General features: G+C 46.2%; 1 protein-coding gene across 1 annotated transcript in view; it reads right to left on the bottom strand.

Moving 5' to 3' along the window:
- LOC119406483 (uncharacterized) overlaps window positions 1–14,159 on the bottom strand; it is a 104,510-nt gene extending 90,351 nt beyond the window's left edge. The window contains exon 1 of the mRNA XM_049411424.1: window positions 14,002–14,159. Within this exon, the coding sequence (XP_049267381.1) occupies window positions 14,002–14,117 (116 nt within the window). The 5' untranslated portion in view covers window positions 14,118–14,159. The remainder of the gene's footprint in view (window positions 1–14,001) is intronic.
- Window positions 14,160–22,485: the final 8,326 nt, after the last annotated feature.

Raw genomic sequence — 22,485 nt, forward strand, 5'->3', positions numbered from 1 at the left:
CTGGAATATTTTTAGCGCCTTTTCTAAGCCCTCCTACATTATTGATAACATTAAAACAGAAATAGTTCAGAGATGCACCAACTGAGCCGTATTAGACGAGGGAATAAGTTACATTCCAGTCGTCATAAACAGAATAACAGTGAAATGTGTTAACAATCATTAATCGAAACATGGCTCCAACATGCCAACAATCATTAATCGAAACATGGCTCCAACTTGCCCAGCTCGTACTATTTCAGCAGTTACGATCTCTCTCTCGGTCACCATGATTATCCTCAGCCATTTTATATCCACTCTAGGACGATGATCTCACCCAATGACATTCAATTCGCCGCATATTTTGCGAGCTGACCCGTAGTAGCGTGAGGGCATACTCGGTATGGTATTGAGAAAGCGAATGTTTACTGCAATATATATTTCCGGAAAAGCTCGTGGTAATTTCTAAAATAGTTCGTGTCGCTATGAACGTTATGGCCTTTGCTGTGTGTTCTGCTATTTTTATTATTTCTTTAACTTCCCTCTTAGGCGGCAGTGCCGAGTGCCCACCTCGCGCCATCTTCCTGAACAGCTGACGCCTTTGCCTTGAGCACCTTACTTGCACGGGTTCTCGAAAAATCGTTGCTACTGCAACTGCTGCAGCAGCGTCTGCTCCTTCTGCTTCGCATGAAACAAGTGAAAGAACACACATGGCATAGCATTCACTGAGCAGCTAACAAAGCCCCTTGGTTGCTGATATCCTGTAACTGCCTTATGGATGAAGAATTATTGATAGTTACTCATGTGTCACCAAGGAAACATTTAAGAAATCTGGTAAAACTCTAAGCCTTCATTTTGAAAGGGTTTGCAGCGCAAGCACGGTAGTGCTGAAGGAAAGGTATAAAAGCGAGGAACGGAAAGCAAAGATGGACGACACGAGCGCTCGTGTCGTCCATCTTTGCTTTCCGTTCCTCGCTTTTATACCTTTCCTTCAGCACTACCGTGCTTTCGCTGCAAACCCTTTCAATATGCATATTAACCAACTTGCCCAAATAGCCGTTCTTCTTCTAAGCCTTCATTTTTATTGACATATCCTTATTCAAAACCTGAAAAACTTGGAGGGCCCTTGAGCTTCGCTTTCAAGAGTAGAATGCGTTGGTGTGATCGGACCGTGTTTGTACCGCCTTCCCAATCGCTAGCCTGTTTATTGTTTCTCGGTGGAGACCTAAACGGTGCCGCAAGGAAAGACGAAGTGCGGACGCCCTCCGGGTCCAATATCCACGCATGCGGCGCGACAAAACGCGGACACGACCACGACCACGCGGCGGGGCGATCCCGTTTAAAAGCGCGGCCGTGGGCCCTCTGAGGCATCTCGCGGGTGTTGTGGCCAGCCGCTGAATAACCTCCGATATGTGCGTACCACCAATGCTAAATGGTGTATATAAATAGCTCGCCTTTAGTATGCTAGAGGATGTATACGTGGTAGCCGAACGGCTAAACCCACACTACCATGGAGCAAGGGGTCGCAGGTTCGAATCCTCCGTGGCACTCGAACTGAAGGTTTTTTGTTATTCCTTTTGTGTGCCGTGCAACTACCTCGAATTTGTGCTCAGGAAGAATGCCTACTTACCGCTCACACCCAAAGACGCCGCGATACCAGCACCGGAATATCTGTGAAGCCAGCTCATAAACGCTATCGCGTTAAAATGGCCCTCACCTCATGTCGGTTCCCAAGAAGTCTGGTGCTGCTTCAATATCTCCATCGCTCGTACTCGGCATTGCTTCCTCGACACTCGTGCTGGAGATCTGAAGTTGGAAGGCGGCGCTTCCATTCTCGGTGTCATCTGTGTATGCATGAAATCACATGTATGGACGTCAGCTCCGGACCTCCGCTGGAAGATGTAGTACCCGGTACATCGTTCGTGAAAAAGTACAGCGCATATTTTTTTTAACGGGGACAAAAGAAAAAGGTATCAACAAAAGACAGGCGCTTACTATGAACTGAAGTTTTATTGAAACAAAAAAAAAACCGGCAACTTTCATGCGGAAAAACTTGTAAAAAATATTACGTGTGTTTACACGATGAATAATATATGCTTCCTGATTACTCGTAAATTGTAGGTACGAGCTCGAGAATCATTTTATATTGAAGGAGATCGTACGTGTCCGGGACTAAGCGTGCATGAGCTGTCTTAAAGCTTTTTTTTTTTCATAAACGTTGTCGTTTTGTTTCGACAAACCTTCAGTTCACCTGTTTCGACAACCCATCAGTGCCTGTCCTGTGTTATTCTCTCTTTCTTCTGTCCCCGGTAATAGATATACGCTGTATCTTGTCACCATGTGTGATACTAAGCTCGCCCAAGTCTGCATCAATCCTCGTTCATCGAAGAGCATATTGCGTGGTAGTTTGACTCGTGTATTTTCTTATTCCGAACAGGAGCAGTGGTAATTGTAAATGCGAGTTACTAAGACGATCGCGTTCCAATCAGGTTCTCCACAACTTGATGATGATTATAATAATCATGTCCTACGTCACTGGCTCACACCCACGTCGAGGGATTTGCCAAGAAAACGGGTTTTCTTCCGGCAGTGCCATCTTTCATATATCCATAACACTGTTAAAACATCAATGTGATTCCTTTTTCCGCAGTTAGGAGTATAACGTGCGTGACGCGATCAAAACGTGCCGCTGTTGCACAATTTATTTTTCTTTCCTTAACAACCCTCTTTATGACTTGACGAACTTGATTGGTGCAGACGTTATTTATCTACTGTAGATCGAGAACGGGCGCGAAGATCAAGTGTGCACTTTCCTGAGAACTTGTGCTTGAAGTTGCAAACAAGGCCGTGAAATGTAAATCATGCTGTTCATGACATGCATATCATGATTTTTATGTTATGACATGTCATTTATGTTCCTAATAAGGTCATGTTATGCCACACCAATTTTGGTATACATCCGATTAACGAAACGGCCAGGAGAGCACGAAGTCGTAGGCGGCTAGACAGACAGACAGACAGACAGACAGACAGACAGACAGACAGACAGACAGACAGACAGACAGACAGACAGACAGACCAGACAGACAGACAGACAGGACAGCAGACAGACAGACAGACAGACAGACAGACAGACAGCAGACAGACAGACAGACAGACAGACAGACAGACAGACAGACAGACAGACAGACAGACAGACAGACAGACAGACAGACAGACAGACAGACAGACAGACAGACAGACAGACAGACAGACAGACAGACAGACAGACAGACAGACAGACAGACAGACAGACAGACAGACAGACGACAGACAGACAGACAGACAGACAGACAGACAGACAGACAGACAGACAGACAGACAGACAGACAGACAGACAGACAGACAGACAGACAGACAGACAGACAGACAGACAGACAGACAGACAGACAGACAGACATACAGACAGACAGACAGACAGACAGACAGACAGACAGACAGACAGACAGACAGACAGACAGACAGACAGACAGACAGACAGACAGACAGACAGACAGACAGACAGACAGACAGACAGACAGACAGACAGACAGACAGACAGACAGACAGACAGACAGACAGACAGACAGACAGACAGACAGATCAGACAGATAGATAGATAGATAGATAGATAGATATAGATAGATAGATAGATAGATAGATAGATAGATAGATAGATATATAGATAGATAGATAGATAGATAGATATGCTCAAAGTCACAGAAGTTCGCTAAGAATGCTTCGCATTAATAATATGAGTATCGCTGGGTATTACGTGCCAAAATTACGATGATAATCAGACGCACGTCGTTGTGAGAGCTGAATTTCCACCACGAGGGGTTCCCAAACGCCAAATTATGAGTACAAGCGGCCTCCAGCATTTTCGGCTCAATCGAAAATGATCCCGCCGAGGCCGGGATGGAAGCCGCGACCACAACCGCTGCACAGAGCACCGTAACCACTGTGCCACCGCGGCGGCCAAGTCTCCGCAACTAACTTCATTCGGATGCGCTTTATTATTTTAATGGAGAAATCACACCTGATCCATGCATCGTCATAGAGAACTGTAGAAAAATGATTACCTTTGTTAGTATAATATTTGAGTAATAAATTGCAGAGGGTGTTCTGAGGGGCCAGTTGGTACATGATGTGGAGGGGCACAGCGCAAAAACGGGACGAAAAAATGTGTTGTGTGGTCCTTTTTCTTCGTCCCGTTTTTGAGCTGTTCCCCCAATGCACTCCTTGAGTGTTTTGTTATATCAAGTTATTTTTGAGGACTTTTATCTCTGAACAAGGGAGCTGTCAGTTACGAAGGAACCCATTGGCGTACTGATACCCTTCCGAAGTGAGCTGTATGTATCTGTTTAAGAAAAGGAGCCGATAATAATCTTCCACATACCGTTAAGTGGAGTATTGCCCAGGGTCTTGAAGTACTGCTCGACTTCTTCGGCATTACAGGTGTGATCGGGAGTCCAACTGCTACAAAATGTATTGTTGTCAGGATGCATAGCGCCACGAATTCGATGGTTACGGAAATATCTTTATAATAAACTGCACGGGTACCCAAGAAAGAAGGTGACGCTGTGACTTCGCTGACAGTGTGCAAGAAAAATGAAATAAAGCTCTTCGTAATACAGAAAGTATTCACTGCAGCAACCATTCCCTAAGTACCAGTGCACCATTAGAGCGAAAGTGTCTAGTGCTAGGATCAAAGGGTACTCGTGCAGACAATATTTAAGGTGGTAACACGCCCGACATCACCGCTATGTTGTGTTGGAGCACGCAGACGCGCGCTATCGCAGACACCTTGAATATCATGTTTGATTTTGTTGTTTCTTTCAAAGCTTATTATTTCTGCAGTTTCACGCGCGTGTTTATCATCAGCTTTGCTCATCACCTCAAGTTCCACGTCACTCGGGTTAGCGGCGTTTTCAAAGTTAGGATTGAAGCGCGAGTGCGCGGGTCGCCGTCGAGCCAATGCCACCGACGACGATCGGGAGGTGAAGCAAAACACGCGCGCGACGCGTCGCAGTCGGAAAGCTTCCCCGATATGCTTACTCGAGATCCCGGTGAAAGTTCATCAAAAACCCTTTCGGTGCTGCGTGTTCAGTTCTGTCGGACGTGTTCGAAAGGAACCCTGAACTTTAACTGCATGTCTCTAATTTTAGAATGCAGGCAAAGGCTGTCCCATTACAGTTCCAAAAAGTACACTCGACAGCTTCGCTGGTCTTCCCTATTCCCAAGCAGTGGGAAGGGCTCTAAATTCTCACAAGCCGGTTGCAGCAGGGTGAAAACTACGAAGCTGAAGCAAGACATGTGCTTGCGCAGGAAACTATACTTTCCTTTGCAATTGCATTATAATTGAAGGACGTTAGGAGAACTGCGTTTCTTCGGCACGCGCAAAGTCACAGCGATACGTGATACGCCAGTCACGATTGGCATGTACCGCATATGCGTTTATTTGTTGTATCGATGACCCCCGGTAATTATGGTGGTGAAGGAACATGGCAGCGTTCGTGCAGACAGGACCGGCCTCTTCTATCCGAACTCGCGCTTGCGCCTTGCTCACTGTCCTGACAGCAACGAATAAACGGTGGAATCGGCTATCGCTTTTTGTCATCTCATGCCAAGGACAAAGTATCAGGTGGGCTTTGTCCTCATTATTGAGTTCAGCTGTTTGCTCAGCCACGCCTGAAAAACGCTGTCCCCGAGAATATGCGAGTTAATTATCGAAAAAGTGCAAACTATTCACCAATACAACGAGGTCGAAGTGCCAGGGCTCAAATATAACGAAAATAGAAGCGGGGGCTTACAAACCACGGTCAACACAGCGTACGACAACGACTTTATATATTTGAGAAGGAACGAACCAGCTTCGATGGCTGCAGCCATGTTTCTTTTTCGGCGTTGCTGTTGCTGACCAACGTCATAGCCTCCAAACAACTTTAAGAGCTTTGGTTGCTACGTGTGCTCGCTTCACTCGCCCAACGCGTAAGCGCACGCGCAATGGGTACGCTGAGCCAGCGACGCGGTGCGGCTGAATACATCGTAAGGGGTTTTTGCTTGTCCTGTTGTATAAGACCGCCACAGTGCCGCCACAGTGCTGCAATTAGCTTGTGAGATGGACTATAAACATGTGATGTAGCATATCAGCAGTACATGTGAGGAATCACCAACGCACATGAAAACTAGTGGTTCACAACACTGGCATGATGGAGTACCACGAGGGAGAGTACCGCGTCTTGTCCTAAAAAAAACGCTATCTGATATACTGGTCCCATGACCATTTCACTGCGTCACGCCTGCGAAAAACTAATCATGCCATTTACAACACCAGCTGGCAAGGCGACAGCTAGGGTCTGGGTAGCAAATTCCACTCCATATGCATCTTTTACCATCCCAGAGAGCCAAAGTGATATTGAATGTTGGCGATAGTGAGAATGTTCTGCCGCTGCGAGTGTCCCTAAATAGTCGTCACAAGGAGTATTCTTCCCTTAGCACTTACTGCCATTCAGTATCTCTGTAGTCATTGGTTCGGTAAGACGCAATATTACACAATATGTCGGATCGCAGGGTAGTTTAAAATATGAGCTGCTTCGGACGGTGGTCAATAAGATACCTCACCAAAAGTCATGAGCTGTGTAATTAATGACTTGCAATTGTCCAAGGCGGCCGCCTGACCTTCAAGGCATGTGTCTTAATAAGCGCGTTTTAGTCAGGTGTGAATATTTATTGTAATCATTGGCTGCCTGGAAACTTCGGCATTCTAATATCTACCAAGAGCTTCGAGTAGCCATCAATATCAATTGGCCAGCAACAGAAAATAAAATAACGCGGATATTGATAATTTTTTTATTCTACGTCCTTGTCACTAATCGGTCCCGTATATAGCACTGTTTTAACTTCATGCTGCGCTCTAACCTCCTTAGCGTAGTCTCAAAAAGCCTTAAATTCAATTAAAAATGAGATGGATCGTTCTAAATTTTCAGTGATCTCCCGCACGTACTGGATACGCTCATTACCGAGCACACTGCAATGACATTTCCGAGAACATGGTACTGTTCCTCTAATCTAGCTCGTCCCTCACTGGGGCATCAGCAAGAATTTCACACATGAACATAAAAAATATATATATAAGACAATTGACATCATCGTTTTCCAACGCCGGAAGCTACGCGTGGGTTTTAGAAACCGAGTTTTAGTTTGCAATAACTTTCGCACAGACTACTCAATGTTTCGGTTCTTTTGATATTGATATTTCTATCGAAATAGAGATAGGCAAAAGCCCACTTAAGCGTGCTGTGTACTTTTAAGAATGGTGCCATAGAGGGAAGCTTTTTGTGATTCGAAGTAAGCCGAACAGGCCGGATGAAAAAATGAAGACTCGGTGATCCTTAACTCTTGCGTTTTTACGAGCTGTGCTTAGGTTTACTTCCAGCGCCATGTACACCTCTAAAATTAAATTTATTACGCAAATACGACTGTTTCATAACGCTGAATCCTCGGGAATCATATAAATGAAAATATCTTCTTATAGCATACGCCCTCGATAAGGATGCCGCAGATCACTTTCTCAAATTTCACTTCTACAAATTTGGTTACCTTAATCAAAAAATGTTTGTTCTGGAAACTCAGTGATAGCGTACATTTTAGTCAATAAAAGCACGAATTGAAAATCCCATATGTGTAATCTTATACGGCTGTTTTTGTGCTTGTATATTTTTCCGTCGTAGATACGACATGTTAATACATTCCTCTCTAATGTTCGGTTGTTTTCAATTAGGCTACAGGTTGAAAATCACCATAAAATATGTTGAAATATTGCGCTTTCTATTCTATACCCTGGAAGCACAAAATCAATGCTCTGGAATGCGGAGGAAAACGATTTCTCCGTTTCAGCGTACTTTGATAAGAGCCCAAGAGCTCAAGTTTCTTCCTAGCATTAACAGCCTACGCAGAAGCAGAAGATCATATTGTGCCGTCCCGTCATCAGAAGTTCGATTGAAGATGCAGGTACATATCAATTCAACTATCTTGATTTGCATGGCTGCGCCCGCGCTGTGCCTGAGTTTGTACATTCAGAGGAGCTCTTCAAACTGGGGCTTACCTCGCGTAGTCTTCCGCAATGCCTGCTTCTTCCTCTGTGCCTGCGCTGCTTGTGCTGGGAACGGCGATGTAGCTGCCGCTACTAGTTGAAGCGGGCTGCTGGAAGCTGTTGTTTACAGTATCGTTCATGTCTGTGCACAAAAAAACAAGTGCTCCTGAGAACGCGTGATTGCCGAGGCCAGGATATTAAGCGTTAAATCACGTGCCTAGCAAAATGGTTTTCCTCACACATTGCGCTAAGAGAACGACATGCAAGTACCGAAGTCCGAAGAAACCGTGTTTGATTTCATGCATTCATTGTCACAATTCGGAATTCGATGGCGAAGAAGAATACGAGCAGGAACTGAAGAGGATGAAATGTTATAGTTCATTGGCCTTTTCTTGCTAGACCAAAATTTCTAGCTCACAATACCACAATTTCGTTCATGCAAGGTTTCCGTTTCTGAGTTTTGCGCTGAGACACCTGGGCCAGCACGTCATTGTGAAGGCTTCATTAACTCTAGTTCCGGGGCAAGTGGAACCCTATGGATGTGCCGGAATTATTCTCGGATACAACTCAAGATGGAGCTCCGGCCAGATGACCTAAGTGGGACCACCGATTGCCCCCGCGTCCAAATATGCAGTCTCACTCATGAGCTGAGGCAGAAGTCAGCGGACGTCGGGCTTATCAATTAATAGTGAGAACCCGTCGATGCAGGCTCAGATTCATACGCCTTTCCGGAGGAAATGCCGCGGCCTCTAATGTTGTATCCGACTATATTATGCTTTAAATGTATAGCCCCTTTACAACACGTTGAACTCGATGTTCAATTATAAAAATAAACTGGGTAGTCGAACACGCTCCCCAAATCGCTAACAGCATCGTGAACTGATGCGGGAACTTGACTACCCGTTTTTTCCGTTTACGCGCTGACTCACTTGCCTGACGCTAAAAGTGATAAGGCGTCGGTGTTATTCCGGCTGCTGCTTTATCCAGTAACCTAAACTGATATCTGAGAAGAGTCCTCTATTGGTAACCACGTTTTTTTTTTTCGTTTTTTTTTTTTCTGTCGCGCGCGTGAGACGAGTGGGCGCTCGCTCGCTTCGCATCTTTCTTCGCATTTTGCCGGCACAGATATGAAACAAACTGAAGGCGGCTAGGAATGACGTAGCGACCGGGCAAATATTCCCGCATGACGTTTGCAAACGCGATTCAGAATGAGAAATTTATGTTTGCGAACTTATGCAGTAATTCCAGGCAACGACTTTTCACTACTTTAGACCACGGCCCACCACAAACTTGACAGCGAACGTGAAGCGAGCACTAAAAAAATGACTGACACTTTCGTATCTCGTTGAATTTTTAAATCAACTTGGCTCGAGTTCGCTGGCATTCGCCTATATGAATGGAGGTATGGCGCTATTACACATTTAAAAAGCAATACTGTAGGAGTGTGGGCGTTAAGTTGGCTGCGATACTGTTTTCGAAATGATTACATAGTCAAACCATTGTATATTTCATACCGTGCGCCTAAGTGTAGGCGATTAATGTGCCACCTTGTGCGCAAGCGAGATTTTACAGTGTACATGTGCAATGGAAAAGCTTATAAATGTAACATAACTGTTATATATTATTATGTATAATGTTATGCTGCAAGAGGGATTCCTGGGGCCTTTCACTTGTAACGCATCAGCAAGGTTGGTTTAATGTGTCTCCGACGGCCGCACACAGTAGCGTCATTAATCACGCACGATGCGTATATTCAAGGCACACCAGCGCGGTCGAAAAAAATTCTCACATACTGCAGAACGCAGGGGTGCCGTCAGCCTGGTTGCAGAACACGTTCAGCGGCATATGCGAGGGGCCATCAGAAAGCCTACAGGCAGAAATTATGGATCTCATTAAGTGTGCGCGTTGCTCCTAATTGAATAGCGAAGCAACCTTATGCCGAAATGTCGCGCAGTATCCACAGAAAGGCATAACTATTACAACGGAATCATGTTAGAATATGGAGCAAGGTAACACATGTTGTGGCAAGCAAAGCGTGTATTCAAGCAGCCGTTCGCTTGTTACCTAAACACGCGTTGTGTCACGTGGACAATGACAAGCATCAGACTTCGCTATCAGCTCGGCCACTACTTACTTATCGGTATGACGGCACAATAAACCACTGGTAGAGAACTGGTGTGCGTGCTTGATACAAAGCGACCTTTGCGTGACGCCTCTGCTTTTCGTTTTCCCTTTGATATTACCTCCTAGAGGATAACCAAACAACGTAAAACACGGGGCGATCGGAAAACCTCCGAATACCACGTTACACGAGTTCATGTTGTACGCCCTGAATTCCAGATGCAGGTGTTCATGTGTCCTTAAAGACTAGCTGTAACAAAGATGCGAGCATACCCAGAGGGCGCCGACATTGATATCGCGATGCGAAAACGATATTTTTTATCGCCCACTATGGCTCACAACCGCTGTCCTGAACGTTTCGTTACGCAGGATCTGGTTTCCACAACCTAAGGCTATCAATGCGCACATACACAGGCGCCTTTGAGACACGTCATGAAACACTTTGCAATCTGATTGCCAAATAAGAGTGGTCTTATGTGACCACGTTACATTGAAGGAGTCGTACAACAATGTTACGAAATAGATGGACACCCTTCCCACTACGGCCTTTGATTCAGACTGTATGCAAGTTGATCATGTTATTCCAGCACAACAGCTTAGGTGGCGCCAGCTAGCGGACTGTCGCAACACCCGGAGATAATTGACATTTTTAAAGCAATCTTGAAGGTGATCGTCGACAGCGACACGCCAGCTATTGAGAGGATAGCCCTTTTTATGGTCTGCGACAATATTGCATTGTATAGGGCTACTCAATTTACGAAAGAGCAATACACAAGCAATTAAATCTGCAGAGATAAGAAGCTGAGGCCACTGCTTAAGCGGGGGCATTCCTGCACCAGCTTAGTCACAGCTATACGAGAAGGAAGCCGGTACCGAATGGAGTACGGTCACTGCTCTCTGTACAGTCGCAATCTTTTTGAAGGTGAACACAGGAGCCAGTGGCTTTCTGCGCAACCAGCGCCGTCAGGCGATACGTACAGTATCTGCGCGCATGCGCAAGGAGTGTAGCTTCCCTTCGCGCACATCACGTCACTGAAGCGCTCGTGTGTCGTCTGCTTGCTGTTTTCCGGCCTCGGTGGTGATCGCATTATGAAAACTAGAGTTTTGATGCTTTCAGTTCAACCAATATGCTTTTTATGCCTGGCGTTTTACCTTTTTGTTTTCGTTTTTTTTTCTTTTCCGGTGTTGTAGTCGTACAACGAACAGGCAAAGAAATACAAACATCTCAATTATTATTTGGCGCACGTTTCACAAAAAAATGTTACAATTAGGAAGAAGTATAAGTAAAGTGCTATAATTTTCTGTGATGTTAAAATTATTTTGTCATGTCCTGCTTTGCAAAAAGCACTGCTGCCATTATAGTGGGTGGTGGTGACGAATACAGCGCTGGCACAAAGTTATGATTACACGTCGTCTGCGGACGACCTGGATGTTGTCCGCACTCGCCGTGTAAACAGGGGTCGCACCATGGCTGCTTTTATGTATATTCGCACATACTTTCACGAATGTTCATGCCGGCCAGAAGAGCAGAGCGATCTTATGATTTACTATGTGCTCTTTCACGCCCCTTGCAGTGTGTACCGGCGCCAGGTCATGGTGGAACACAAAATGTGCGTCAGGGAAAGCGCCCAGCTACAAATCAACGATGTTCTTGAGAACGCCAGCAAACGAGATCATATTTTCAAGTTTATTCGTGAATCGTGTGGAACGTAATTCCAAGTACAACGCTGTTACCACTTTGAAGCACACGGCCGGCTTTCTTTCTGCAGTCCGAGTGCAGCAGACGACACGCGCTTCTTTGCCTGACGCAATGCGCGCGACGGCACAATTTTCACAAGCCGGACGCACTGCGCATGAGCAATGCTTCTCACTGCTGCCGCTTCGCTGCGCTGGGAGCTCATAAAGCCACGCGATCTCGTGTTCAGTCTCAAAAAGATTTCGACTGTACAAGTAGTAACATCCATACTGCTTTGTATATATGGTCCGTAGCAGTTAGAGTACTGACACGATTTTGAGACATCGCAAAAGGGACATTTTCCGTTTCCTTGGTATGCAGTGTCAACGCTGTCCACATACCGGTGTCGGAGAACACGTATAAAATATTTTAATTTGACTTTGAAGTTTTCGTCGCTGAGCATCTATAAGCCAGCCCCACTGCAATGGACATTATCCCGACGAGTCAAGACAGTTTCCCCGAGTTTGCGAGTTGTGCTTCCTGCATGCAGCCTAAATCGCAGAAATCACTGTCACGGTCACTGGACGACAGTTCACTCATCGTTGTTTATGTGCAACACGAGCAGATGACGGATTTGCCGCTAGTACGTCGCGAGTTTCTGTATCCCCGTGACATCATACTGACATGAAACGTCACTGAGAAGCCGCCCCGTCGATATCGAAACCGAAAGTGCATTTTTAAGGTAGCGGTAATTAAAATATATACAATGCATTCCCAGGCACCACAATACTCGCTTTAGGTTTCTCAACACCAGTATTTTTATTTAGAGCAACAATCCGAAAATATTTAAAATTCGCGTCAGTACTCCTTTAAGAGGAAACCTCACGGATCAATGGGACAAATGAACAATGTGCTATTTTAATGTCCAAAAGCAGGAAATAGATGCTATATAGAAAAAACAAACTACATTACAATTGTGCCTTCGACATGATTGTAGAAGACCTGAAGCTTTTCGGATAACAACTATTTCAAGATAGGGTGTACCGGGAAAATCCTGATACAGTGGAAGAGGTGAAGACAGGTGTTATAGAGCATGGATAGTTCTATCAACGCTCCAGTTATTGTTCAAAAATCGGGGGAATTGTGTAAAGACACGTTAAGTCCGACGGCGGATATCTGAGCTTCTCCCGAACTTAATGCTTCGCGGACAGGTGTCAACAGAATAACTTCAATAAAACTATGCATTAGGCTAATTGTTGGACGTCCATGATGTATAGCGCTTAGTATTACCATGACGTAAAAGAACAAAAGCAACAAAGGTGAACACACATGGTGCAGTTATGGTCCTCATGTACGCCCCTTACTTGTTCCTTTAGTTCAGACTCATTTAGTTCAAACCCCGATACGAGTACGTTCTTTAACGAGCACCTAAATCTAAGTGCACGGGCCTCAAGCACACGCAGCATTACCTTTATTTCGAGTATAAAAATAAATATTTAAAAAATTCCAACGACACATATGTCTTATTGGTCAGTCAGAACAACTATTAATCGTATATGTTCGAGACAACTTCCTCGTTGTCGCGATGTTTTCTTTTTTTGAACTTTGGTGCTTGCGGCTAAAGAAGTCCTCAGGTAAATTTTTCGAAAGTAACTCCTCTTCGAATGATTTTTAATTATTTTCATGTCATAAAATATGTTTACATATCTATGAAATCAAGCCACACTGTCCGGTGATATTAAAAAGATGACGGATATCCCTGCAGTTGCATGTACTCTTGCGGGAGAGGGCAGCCGTCACTTCATCAGACAGCTGCTGTTGGCGCCATGTCATGACATTGGAATAAATGGACACCCGATGTAATGATTTCCTTTTCCGAGTTTACAACGGCAACTATAGGCATATCAAATTATTCCATTTTTTTATTCATATAACTTGTCATTGGAGTAGACTGGACTCAAAAGCTTGCTGAAAATTTTTCATGTAGTGCCATAGATTTTAATTCAAAATACCTGCTTTACAGCGCAAGCAAAGCTACATGGGCCACCGTCAGCATTCCGTGGTCAAAAAATAGGTAGCAAACTGAATGAAGATTTCGAAAAGTAGAAATGCTCACCAAGTGTAATCGGTTGCAGTGGACGAAGCACCCTCGGAGACTGCACGGCTTGTACTCGGGGCAGTGCATCCGGAAAAATTGGGAAGCCGGTATTCATTGCTTCTGTCGTCGGCCATGTCTCATGTGTGTCTGAAGTGTTCTGACGCCCATTCAGAGTGGTGCGACGTGGATTCACGGCGCATGCGCTTTCGGTGTGAAGGTAACAGTGAGCGCAAGCTTGGTGAGCGTATCAAACAGTTGAAGCTCTCGAAACGATGGTTTATCGTTAAGCGATTACACAGGGCACGCCACTAGTGAGGTGGTTGACACGTGCTCATAATTTTTCACAACTCTTGAAGTCGCGTCAGTGGGAAACGACCACCAGATTCTTGTAGTGCCACAGATTCGCATTCGACATGTCTGCTTTACAATACTACCAAAGCTAAATCTGCCACAATCTACATTCCGTCTCATCAAAATAGGTAGCATAACTGAATGAAAATTTAATCGTTCTTTTACTGAAGTGAACTGGCAGCACGCCAACAGTCTCGAATTGCTGCATTCACAGATCGGATATTTCGTTGAAGCTGCAATTGCTACCGCCCCTCTCCAGCTGCGACGCAGCATCACCTTGGCATCACTATGTTGCTTCTGTTACCACGTACAACCGTACGTGGTAAGCACACGACAACGAATTTCATGGACGCGCGTGAGAACGTAGCCACGTGCGAAACGTGGCAGAATATTGGGGGACCCTTAAGCTTCACCTTTAAAAGTTAAACGCGATAGCGAAATCCGGCCCCCAGGGCGCACTTCAACCACTCAGTGCATACTTATTAATGTGTGTTGTTACACACACACGCGCGCGCGCGCGCTAGAGCCCTGCACGGGCTCGAGCCTACCCGAAAACCCGGGCCCGGCCCGGCCAGTGGGCCGGGCTGGGCCGGGTAAAGTAGTTTTCACGGCGGGCCCAGGCCGGGATCGGGTCTGAAGCTCCGGGCTTAGGGCCGGGCCCGGGTTCGAAGTGGCGGTCTCGGGTCGGGCCGGGCTTGGACTTTGCTTAGTTCTTAAAGGGATACTAACACTAATGTGATACAATGAATCGGTTCAGACTGACAAAGTGTACTCTGAGAATTCGAATGCAGTTAGTTTCACCATAAGGAGAAAATCTAGGGCAAAGTTCCATTTTAAAATTTGGCGCCGAAATCTTCGCGCGTGACGCCACGGATTTCAAACTGCTTTTGTCGTATTTTGGGGACATTGGGTCAACGAAACTTCTTGAAACTTGCTATGTTAAGTCGATGGCCCTCTCAAAGGTCAATGTATTTAATTTTTACCGATTAGGAACTACGTAGATCCCGTCAGAATCTATGACGTCACGGTATTTGTTGCATAATATTCAAGGTGGCGTCGGCACCCGCATTTTTTTTTTTTGCGCGTTTTCTAGCTTACAAAGACTCTTTTCGCAGCGTGCGTGGTGATTAAGGAATTTTAAGAGTAATTTAGTGATAACATAAGAATTATTTTTTTTCTTTAGTGTCCATTCAATTGTGTTCTTCATACGTTGGGCGTACATATACATTTGCCATTTTATCTCGAAAAACGATTCTGTTTTTTTATGTGGAGCAAGCTATTTGGAGAAATTTTATGAGCTACAAGTACTGATCTTCTTTTGGTTCTTGCATTAGAGCTACTTGATGTATCTGAAACCGGCGAGCTAAAAGAATATAGACCAGGCGCCTATACAGTTAAGATCTCGCTATTCCGTGCTTTATTTGCATTTCTTATTATTTCATATCCGAAATGTTATTCTCTAATCGCAGTAATACAGTGAAACCTCGGTGATACGATCACAGCTCATACGAATTTCGGGGTGATACGAATTTTTCGTTGGTCCCGGCCAAGGCCCATTGACCTCAATGTAATGGAGTACGGTTGTTGCGAACCAATTTTCACCCAGCGCGTTTGATACGAACGTTCGCTACCACCCAGGTTCGAAGAGGTGCGGTCCGCGCTGTCGCGGAAGACGCGCCAAGCACGTGCTGGCACGGGAACGCAAGCGTGGGCGTGCGCGCCACACCGCCAAATTGTCAGAATCACGGTGTAAGAAAAACACTTTTCTTACGGTCAGAATAAACCTTCAGAGACGCGTCACGGCCTCCGAGTGTCGCGGGTCACAACGCACCTGGTTCATTAATTAAATGCATGCGTACGGGCCGTATATTTACGAGTGCTGGTATGATTGCCGACATCTAAAACCTTAACTGACAATCATTCAGGATTGTTCCTGACGTTGCCGCAGCCCTGACAAACAACAAATGAAAATGTACGCCAGCTTTCTTCTGGTGATACGAATTTCGGATGATACGAATATTTTTGGTGGTCCCGTGAGATTCGTATCACCGAGGTTTCACTGTATATGTAATATAATACATTTATACCTATAACTTATCATCGCATGTGCGATTAGGGAGCTGGAATGCGGGGAAACTTTCATGAAAGTTCCAGCCCTCCACTAAAACGAAAAGACTGCGTGGAGTCTCGTTACATAAAATTCTTATGAAGACATTCTTTTTCTGTGGCTCCGTCTAGGCTCCCAGAGGTCACGTGACGCGAGATGGACATGTACAGCCTGCTTTGTATGCCTACATTGTTAACATTAGAGCGTTCGTCTTGTTCCACTATATCAGGGGTCTCAAACTCGCCTCAGCCAACGCTCCGCATTCATGAAAGGAGCAATGCCACGCGCGCTTTTTTTTCTATGTTCATGTAACTGGTCCGTTACACGTATAATCATTATCTTGCGCAAACCGCGCCCGAATGTCTGGGAATCTTCCAGATTATTTGAGAATCTTCTTATAGGCTTGAGCGCGCAAATGCGAACAGTTGAGTTCAATCTGGAACTAATGATGATGGTAGGTTTTAGTGGCTCAAGAGCAAGTCAGGCCAAAGAGCGCCAAACACAGGGTTACTGGTCGACTCAAGTAAAAAGTCTGGTACTCAAGGTGACGAATAAAATAAAACTGTGGTGTATAGGGCGTAAAATAATTAAAGGAGATGATTGTGTGCGATGAGTTTAAATGCAGGCACATGCTATGGGCTTTACAAAGTCACGCAGCCTCGGCAACAGTCCTTGTCAAGACAAGGAGTGCGTGCTGCATGACGTCTGAACTAGAAATCTCAGTGATTCCCTCAAGATTGAGAGAAGGCTGAGATTAGTGAGAGTATGAAACGAAACGTAAGAAGCCTACGCTAGCTAAGAAGTTTAAAACACTTTTTCGGGATAGCATGGGCTCGTCGCCAAGAAAAAAGAATGGGTGTGGTGGTATGTGGGATTTGTATAGTTCTGGGAAGTGACGTCTCCTTTCTGGTTCGAGCAACCGACACATGCTTAAAACATGAACGACGGACAGCGGATCACCACATTTTGCTCAGTTCGGTGCTGGAGATTTATTTAAAAGATGTGAGTGTGTCGCGTGTGTGTGGCCGATCCTAAGTCTGCACAGAGCAACCTCCTGGTAGGGTATCGTCCGACTATCGGCTTTATTGTGTGCAGTTTATTTTCGCTTGCGGCGTTCCATTCTGCTTGCCATGGCCTACGCATTTTCTTTCCGATGTGTGGCCTCAGGTCCTCATACGGCAAGACATCTATGTCTACTGAACTGCGGCGTGCAGCTGACTTCGCAAGTTGGTCCACTGCCTCATTTCCAGCTATGTTGCAGTGTCCCGGTATCCAGCAGAGTGTAATTTTAAGCTTGGATTTGTGAGCAGACATGATGCATTTTAGAAGAGAATTCATAACTGGATTTTTGCTCATCTGACCGGAGGACAACGCACTAACTGCACTGAGGGAATCTGTGTATATGACGGAGGCTGGTTCTTTCTTCTTTAGGATATGCCTTACGGCTGGTAGCAGTGTTGGCGATAAGGCGTTACATGTAACGGCGTTAGCGGTAACGCGTTACTTTTTTCGGTAACTTAGTAACGTACTCGTTACAATTTCGAACTGTAACGGGTAACGTACTTACGTTAACATTTTTCGGTAACGTGTGGTGTCACGTTACTCGTTACTTTTTCATCCTGTAGGTGCCATTTTCCTAGAGCTAGCTCGCCCCGACGAATTCTTTTGTCGCAGCGTCGGACTGCGTTCGGCCTGCCAGGCATTGACAAAGAAAGCCCGGGCGGAATCGCTTGTCGCCACACAAAGCTTGAATAAAGCTGCGGAATCCGCCATGAGAAACTGCACGGGCATGCTTTTCGTGAAAGTAGATTGTTGCAGGTGGATTTCTTGCTGGCACCTGCGCCTTTTCGTGCCCAAAAGACAGGCCATCCGAAGGGAAAGCGCAAGGGCAGGTTTAGTCCATACCATGTGCTTGTCGTGACGCTTCGTACATGGGGGAAATGAAGACTTTCCCAAAAGGTTGCGACGAAATAAAAACGACGTCCTCAAGTTCGAGTGACAGAGTACACTCGCCGAGCACACGTGGTGAACGAACACCGCATCGAATTTGACAACTCCCGCATCGTCGACTTAGAGGCCAATTACTATAAGCGGATCTTTGTGGAATCCTGGCCTATCCAGGAGACAGCCAGTAATGTCAACTGGTCTACAAGTGCGCTGCAGATCGAGAGTATAAGAATAGGCGTGACCGCACGGCAGGAAGAAAACCCTGAAAAAAACAATGCAAGTGGGACGCGAAACGTCGGATTTTTCTTGTTACGCAAAAATAAAAAAGAAACATCTTTTTACTCCTTACCTTGGTTGGCGTCCCTCTGTTTCAACTAAAGCCCATTAATACCGCTGTCACACGAACAGCCTTAACCGCGGTTAAGCAAACTACGGTTACGGGCTAACCACAGTTACAGGTAGCTACACGGCACACATAACCGCACTTAGACACCTAACCGTGGTTATCGCAAACGAGTGATTCCAGGGGAGATCGACACGGATCCGAAAATGGATATTTTAGATTTGATTGGGTATTTTACATCTTGTGCACATACCACCCGACAGCCCGTAAAGGAACTTAGTTTTCTTATTAACTGCATAATTTACGAGGGAGAAAATGTCGAACATACGGAGGGACCAATTCTATTACCTGTCGTTCTCGAACGTTCACGGCGATGTAAAACACAAATATTGTCGTTAAAAAGAAGACATTTTGTGTATGAAATGTGTGCGCAACAAATATCAAAGTAACGTTGTTTGAAACTTGTAGAGCGAAGGAAACAATTTTTTTTAAATGTCTAGATATGCGAAATTTTATTATTGCTGCTACAAAGTTGATAAGGCTTATCAACTTTTTGAAAATAAGTTTCGCTTCTTTCTATCCCCAACTGCAGCTAAGTTTCGCGAGCGAGGCTGATCTTGAACACCCTCACGTAAACGCTCGCAATTTTTGCAATAATTATACAGGTTAAAGTGAACAAAACAAGATTATGCACAGATATTTTTTTTCGTGACTAGGCCATTGAAGCATTTCTTTACTACTACAAAATTGGCGCATCCACATTGCTACTAGAAACACGCTGTTAGAATTACTGCAAATTTCTTGAGAGTTCAGTGATGATTTCTTTCCGGATAGCGTTGATGATTGAATCTCATATTGTGTATAATCTCTCATCGAGAAAAATGGCTTCACCATGTGCCAGAATCAGAAGCGATCACACGTAACTCTACATGCAACTTTAAGCCACTATAACATTGCTACGGTCTGGTACATTTGTGCACATAATCCAACCCAGACTACACGCTTGAGTTTTGGGAGCGAGCCTAATTAGCCAGCCCCACCCTCGAAGACCTGCGCCAGCTGATAACGAGGGCTGTCGACGCGGCGAAAGCCTATGGTTTCCTGGAAGGGGGAGGCCTCCCCGAAGACGACGCCTAAATATTGTCACGTGGTCGTGACGTCGACGAAGACAGCAGTCGGCGTTTGCAGGATGTAACTCTTTATTTGGCCGAACTTGTGGCCGGAAAATGAGAACTAGAACTACTGCAATACACGCTGTACAATGATAGCGGCGAACAGGGCGTCGTCCGTCGATCAACTGACAACCGGTGAAGCGCGCCGGCATTTATGCATGTGCCGTAGAATATTCCAGCATTATCGCTGGTTGTCGCGCAATCTCTAGAACAAGCTCGAGTGTTCGTGTCTTGCGCACAATTTTAACAAAATGATCTACAATCATCGCGAAGCTTCTCGAACAATGAGGCGCGGTTTGCGCAGGGCGTTGCTGACAGTCTTTGTGGGCGAAAACCGAACACAGCAAAAGTGATAAGAAACGCAGGTGGCAATGCCCCCCTCTGAAAAAGCATCGTCTCGATGCTTCAAACAGAAAACGGGGGGGGGGGCTAATGCATGCAGCAATAAATGACAACAATAGAGCAAGAAAGTACAATAAAGAATAACCACTAGCAATAATAAACAGCAATAATAAAGCAAAAGTACAGTCCTCAGATTCACTAAAGCGCGTAATATGGCTTGAGGCGCACGACATGGACGACTTCAGGTCGCGCACGGCGCCGCTGAGAGTTCGTAATGCCGTCAGGGACAACCTCGTAGTCGAGTGTGCCGAGGCGACGAAGTACCCTGTACGGTCCGAAGTATCGTCGAAGAAGCTTCTCACTAAGTCCTCGTCGGCGTATTGGCGTCCATACCCATACATGGTCACCGGGTTGGTATTCCATGTGGCGTCGTCGAAGGTTGTAGCGGCGGCTGTCAGTCGTCTGCTGGTTCTTGATCCGTAGGCGGGCGAGCTGTCGTGCTCCTTCGGCGCGCTGTAGGTAGGTGGTCACGTCGATGCTTTCCTCGTCGGTCATGTTTGGTAACATGGCGTCGAGCGTCGTTGCCGGGCTCCGTCCGTAGACCAACTTGTATGGCGTCATCTGCGTCGTTTCCTGTACGGCCGTGTTGTACGCGAAGGTCACGTACGGAAGGATGGGGTCCCACGTCTTGTGTTCGACGTCGACGTACATGGCCAGCATGTCGGCGATGGTCTTATTTAGACGCTCGGTGAGGCCGTTGGTCTGTGGGTGGTACGCGGTGGTGCGGCGGTGGCTTGCGTGGCTGTATTCCAAGATCGCCTGAGTTAGGTCCGCCGTAAACGCCGTACCTCTGTCGGTGATGAGAACCTCTGGGGCGCCGTGTCGAAGGACGATGCTCTCAACGAAGAACTTGGCTACCTCAGCGGATCTGCCTTTGGGCAGGGCTTTTGTCTCGGCGTAGCGGGTGAGGTAGTCTGTAGCCACGACGATCCATTTATTTCCGCAAGTCGACGTTGGGAACGGCCCCAGGAGGTCCATCCCGATCTGCTGGAATGGTCGCCGAGGAGGCTCGATCGGCTGAAAGAAGCCTGCTGGTCTTGTGGGCGGTGTCTTCCGTCGCTGACAGTCTCGGCACGTCCTTACGTAGCGAGTGACGTCGGCGGCAAGGCGCGGCCAGTAGTACTTTTCCTGTACTCGTGCGAGCGTTCGGGAAAGTCCGAGGTGTCCAGCCGTCGGGTCGTCGTGCAGGGCATGCAGAATTTCTGGTCGCAGTCCCGAAGGTACAACGATAAGGTAGCTGGCTCGGGTCGGAGAGAAGTTCTTCTTTACGAGGACGTTGTTTTTCAAGGAAAATGATGCCAATCCTCGCCTGAATACTTTTGGGACAGCGATGGTCCTGCCCTCCAGGTATTCCACTAGACCCTTCAGTTCCGGGTCGGCTCGCTGTCGTTCGGCGAAGTCTTCGGCACTTATGGCTCCCAAGAAGCTGTCATCATCCTGGTCGTCGGGCAGTGGTGGGTCGACGGGGGCACGAGACAAGCAGTCGGCGTCGGAGTGTTTCCTTCCGGACTTGTACACGACAGTAATGTCAAATTCTTGAAGTCTTAAGCTCCACCGTGCGAGGCGACCTGAAGGGTCCTTCAAGTTAGCTAGCCAACACAAGGCGTGATGGTCGCTCACAACTTTGAAGGGCCTGCCGTAGAGGTAGGGGCGAAACTTTGACGTAGCCCAGATGATGGCGAGGCACTCCTTTTCTGTTGTGGAATAGTTGACCTCTGCTTTAGACAGCGACCGGCTAGCATAACTGATAACCCTTTGCAGTCCGCCCGTCCGCTGCACAAGGACGGCGCCGAGTGCTATGCTGCTTGCATCGGTGTGAATCTCCGTATCGGCGTATTCGTCGAAATGCGCAAGTATCGGAGGCGTCTGCAGGCGTCGTTTCAGTTCATGAAATGCTTCGACTTGCGCTGTTTGCCACCTGAATTCGACGTCGGTCTTCGTGAGCAGCGTTAGTGGCTCGGCGATCAGTGAAAAGTCTTTGACAAACGTCTGTAATAGGCGCACGGCCTTCTTGTCGGTGGGGTGGCGGGAAAGCGGCCACCCACCGAAAGAAACGCACGTGGCAATATTACTGAATTAAATATGTTTATTCTCTCTCTCTCTTTAAACCAGCATTTTGGTGTAATCGTTGTTTGGGTTAGAAGATTAATGTGAAACATAAATTTGAGGTTTAAAAAATT

Source organism: Rhipicephalus sanguineus, chromosome 1, assembly GCF_013339695.2.
Source record: "Rhipicephalus sanguineus isolate Rsan-2018 chromosome 1, BIME_Rsan_1.4, whole genome shotgun sequence".
NCBI classification, from domain to species: Eukaryota; Metazoa; Arthropoda; class Arachnida; order Ixodida; family Ixodidae; genus Rhipicephalus; species Rhipicephalus sanguineus.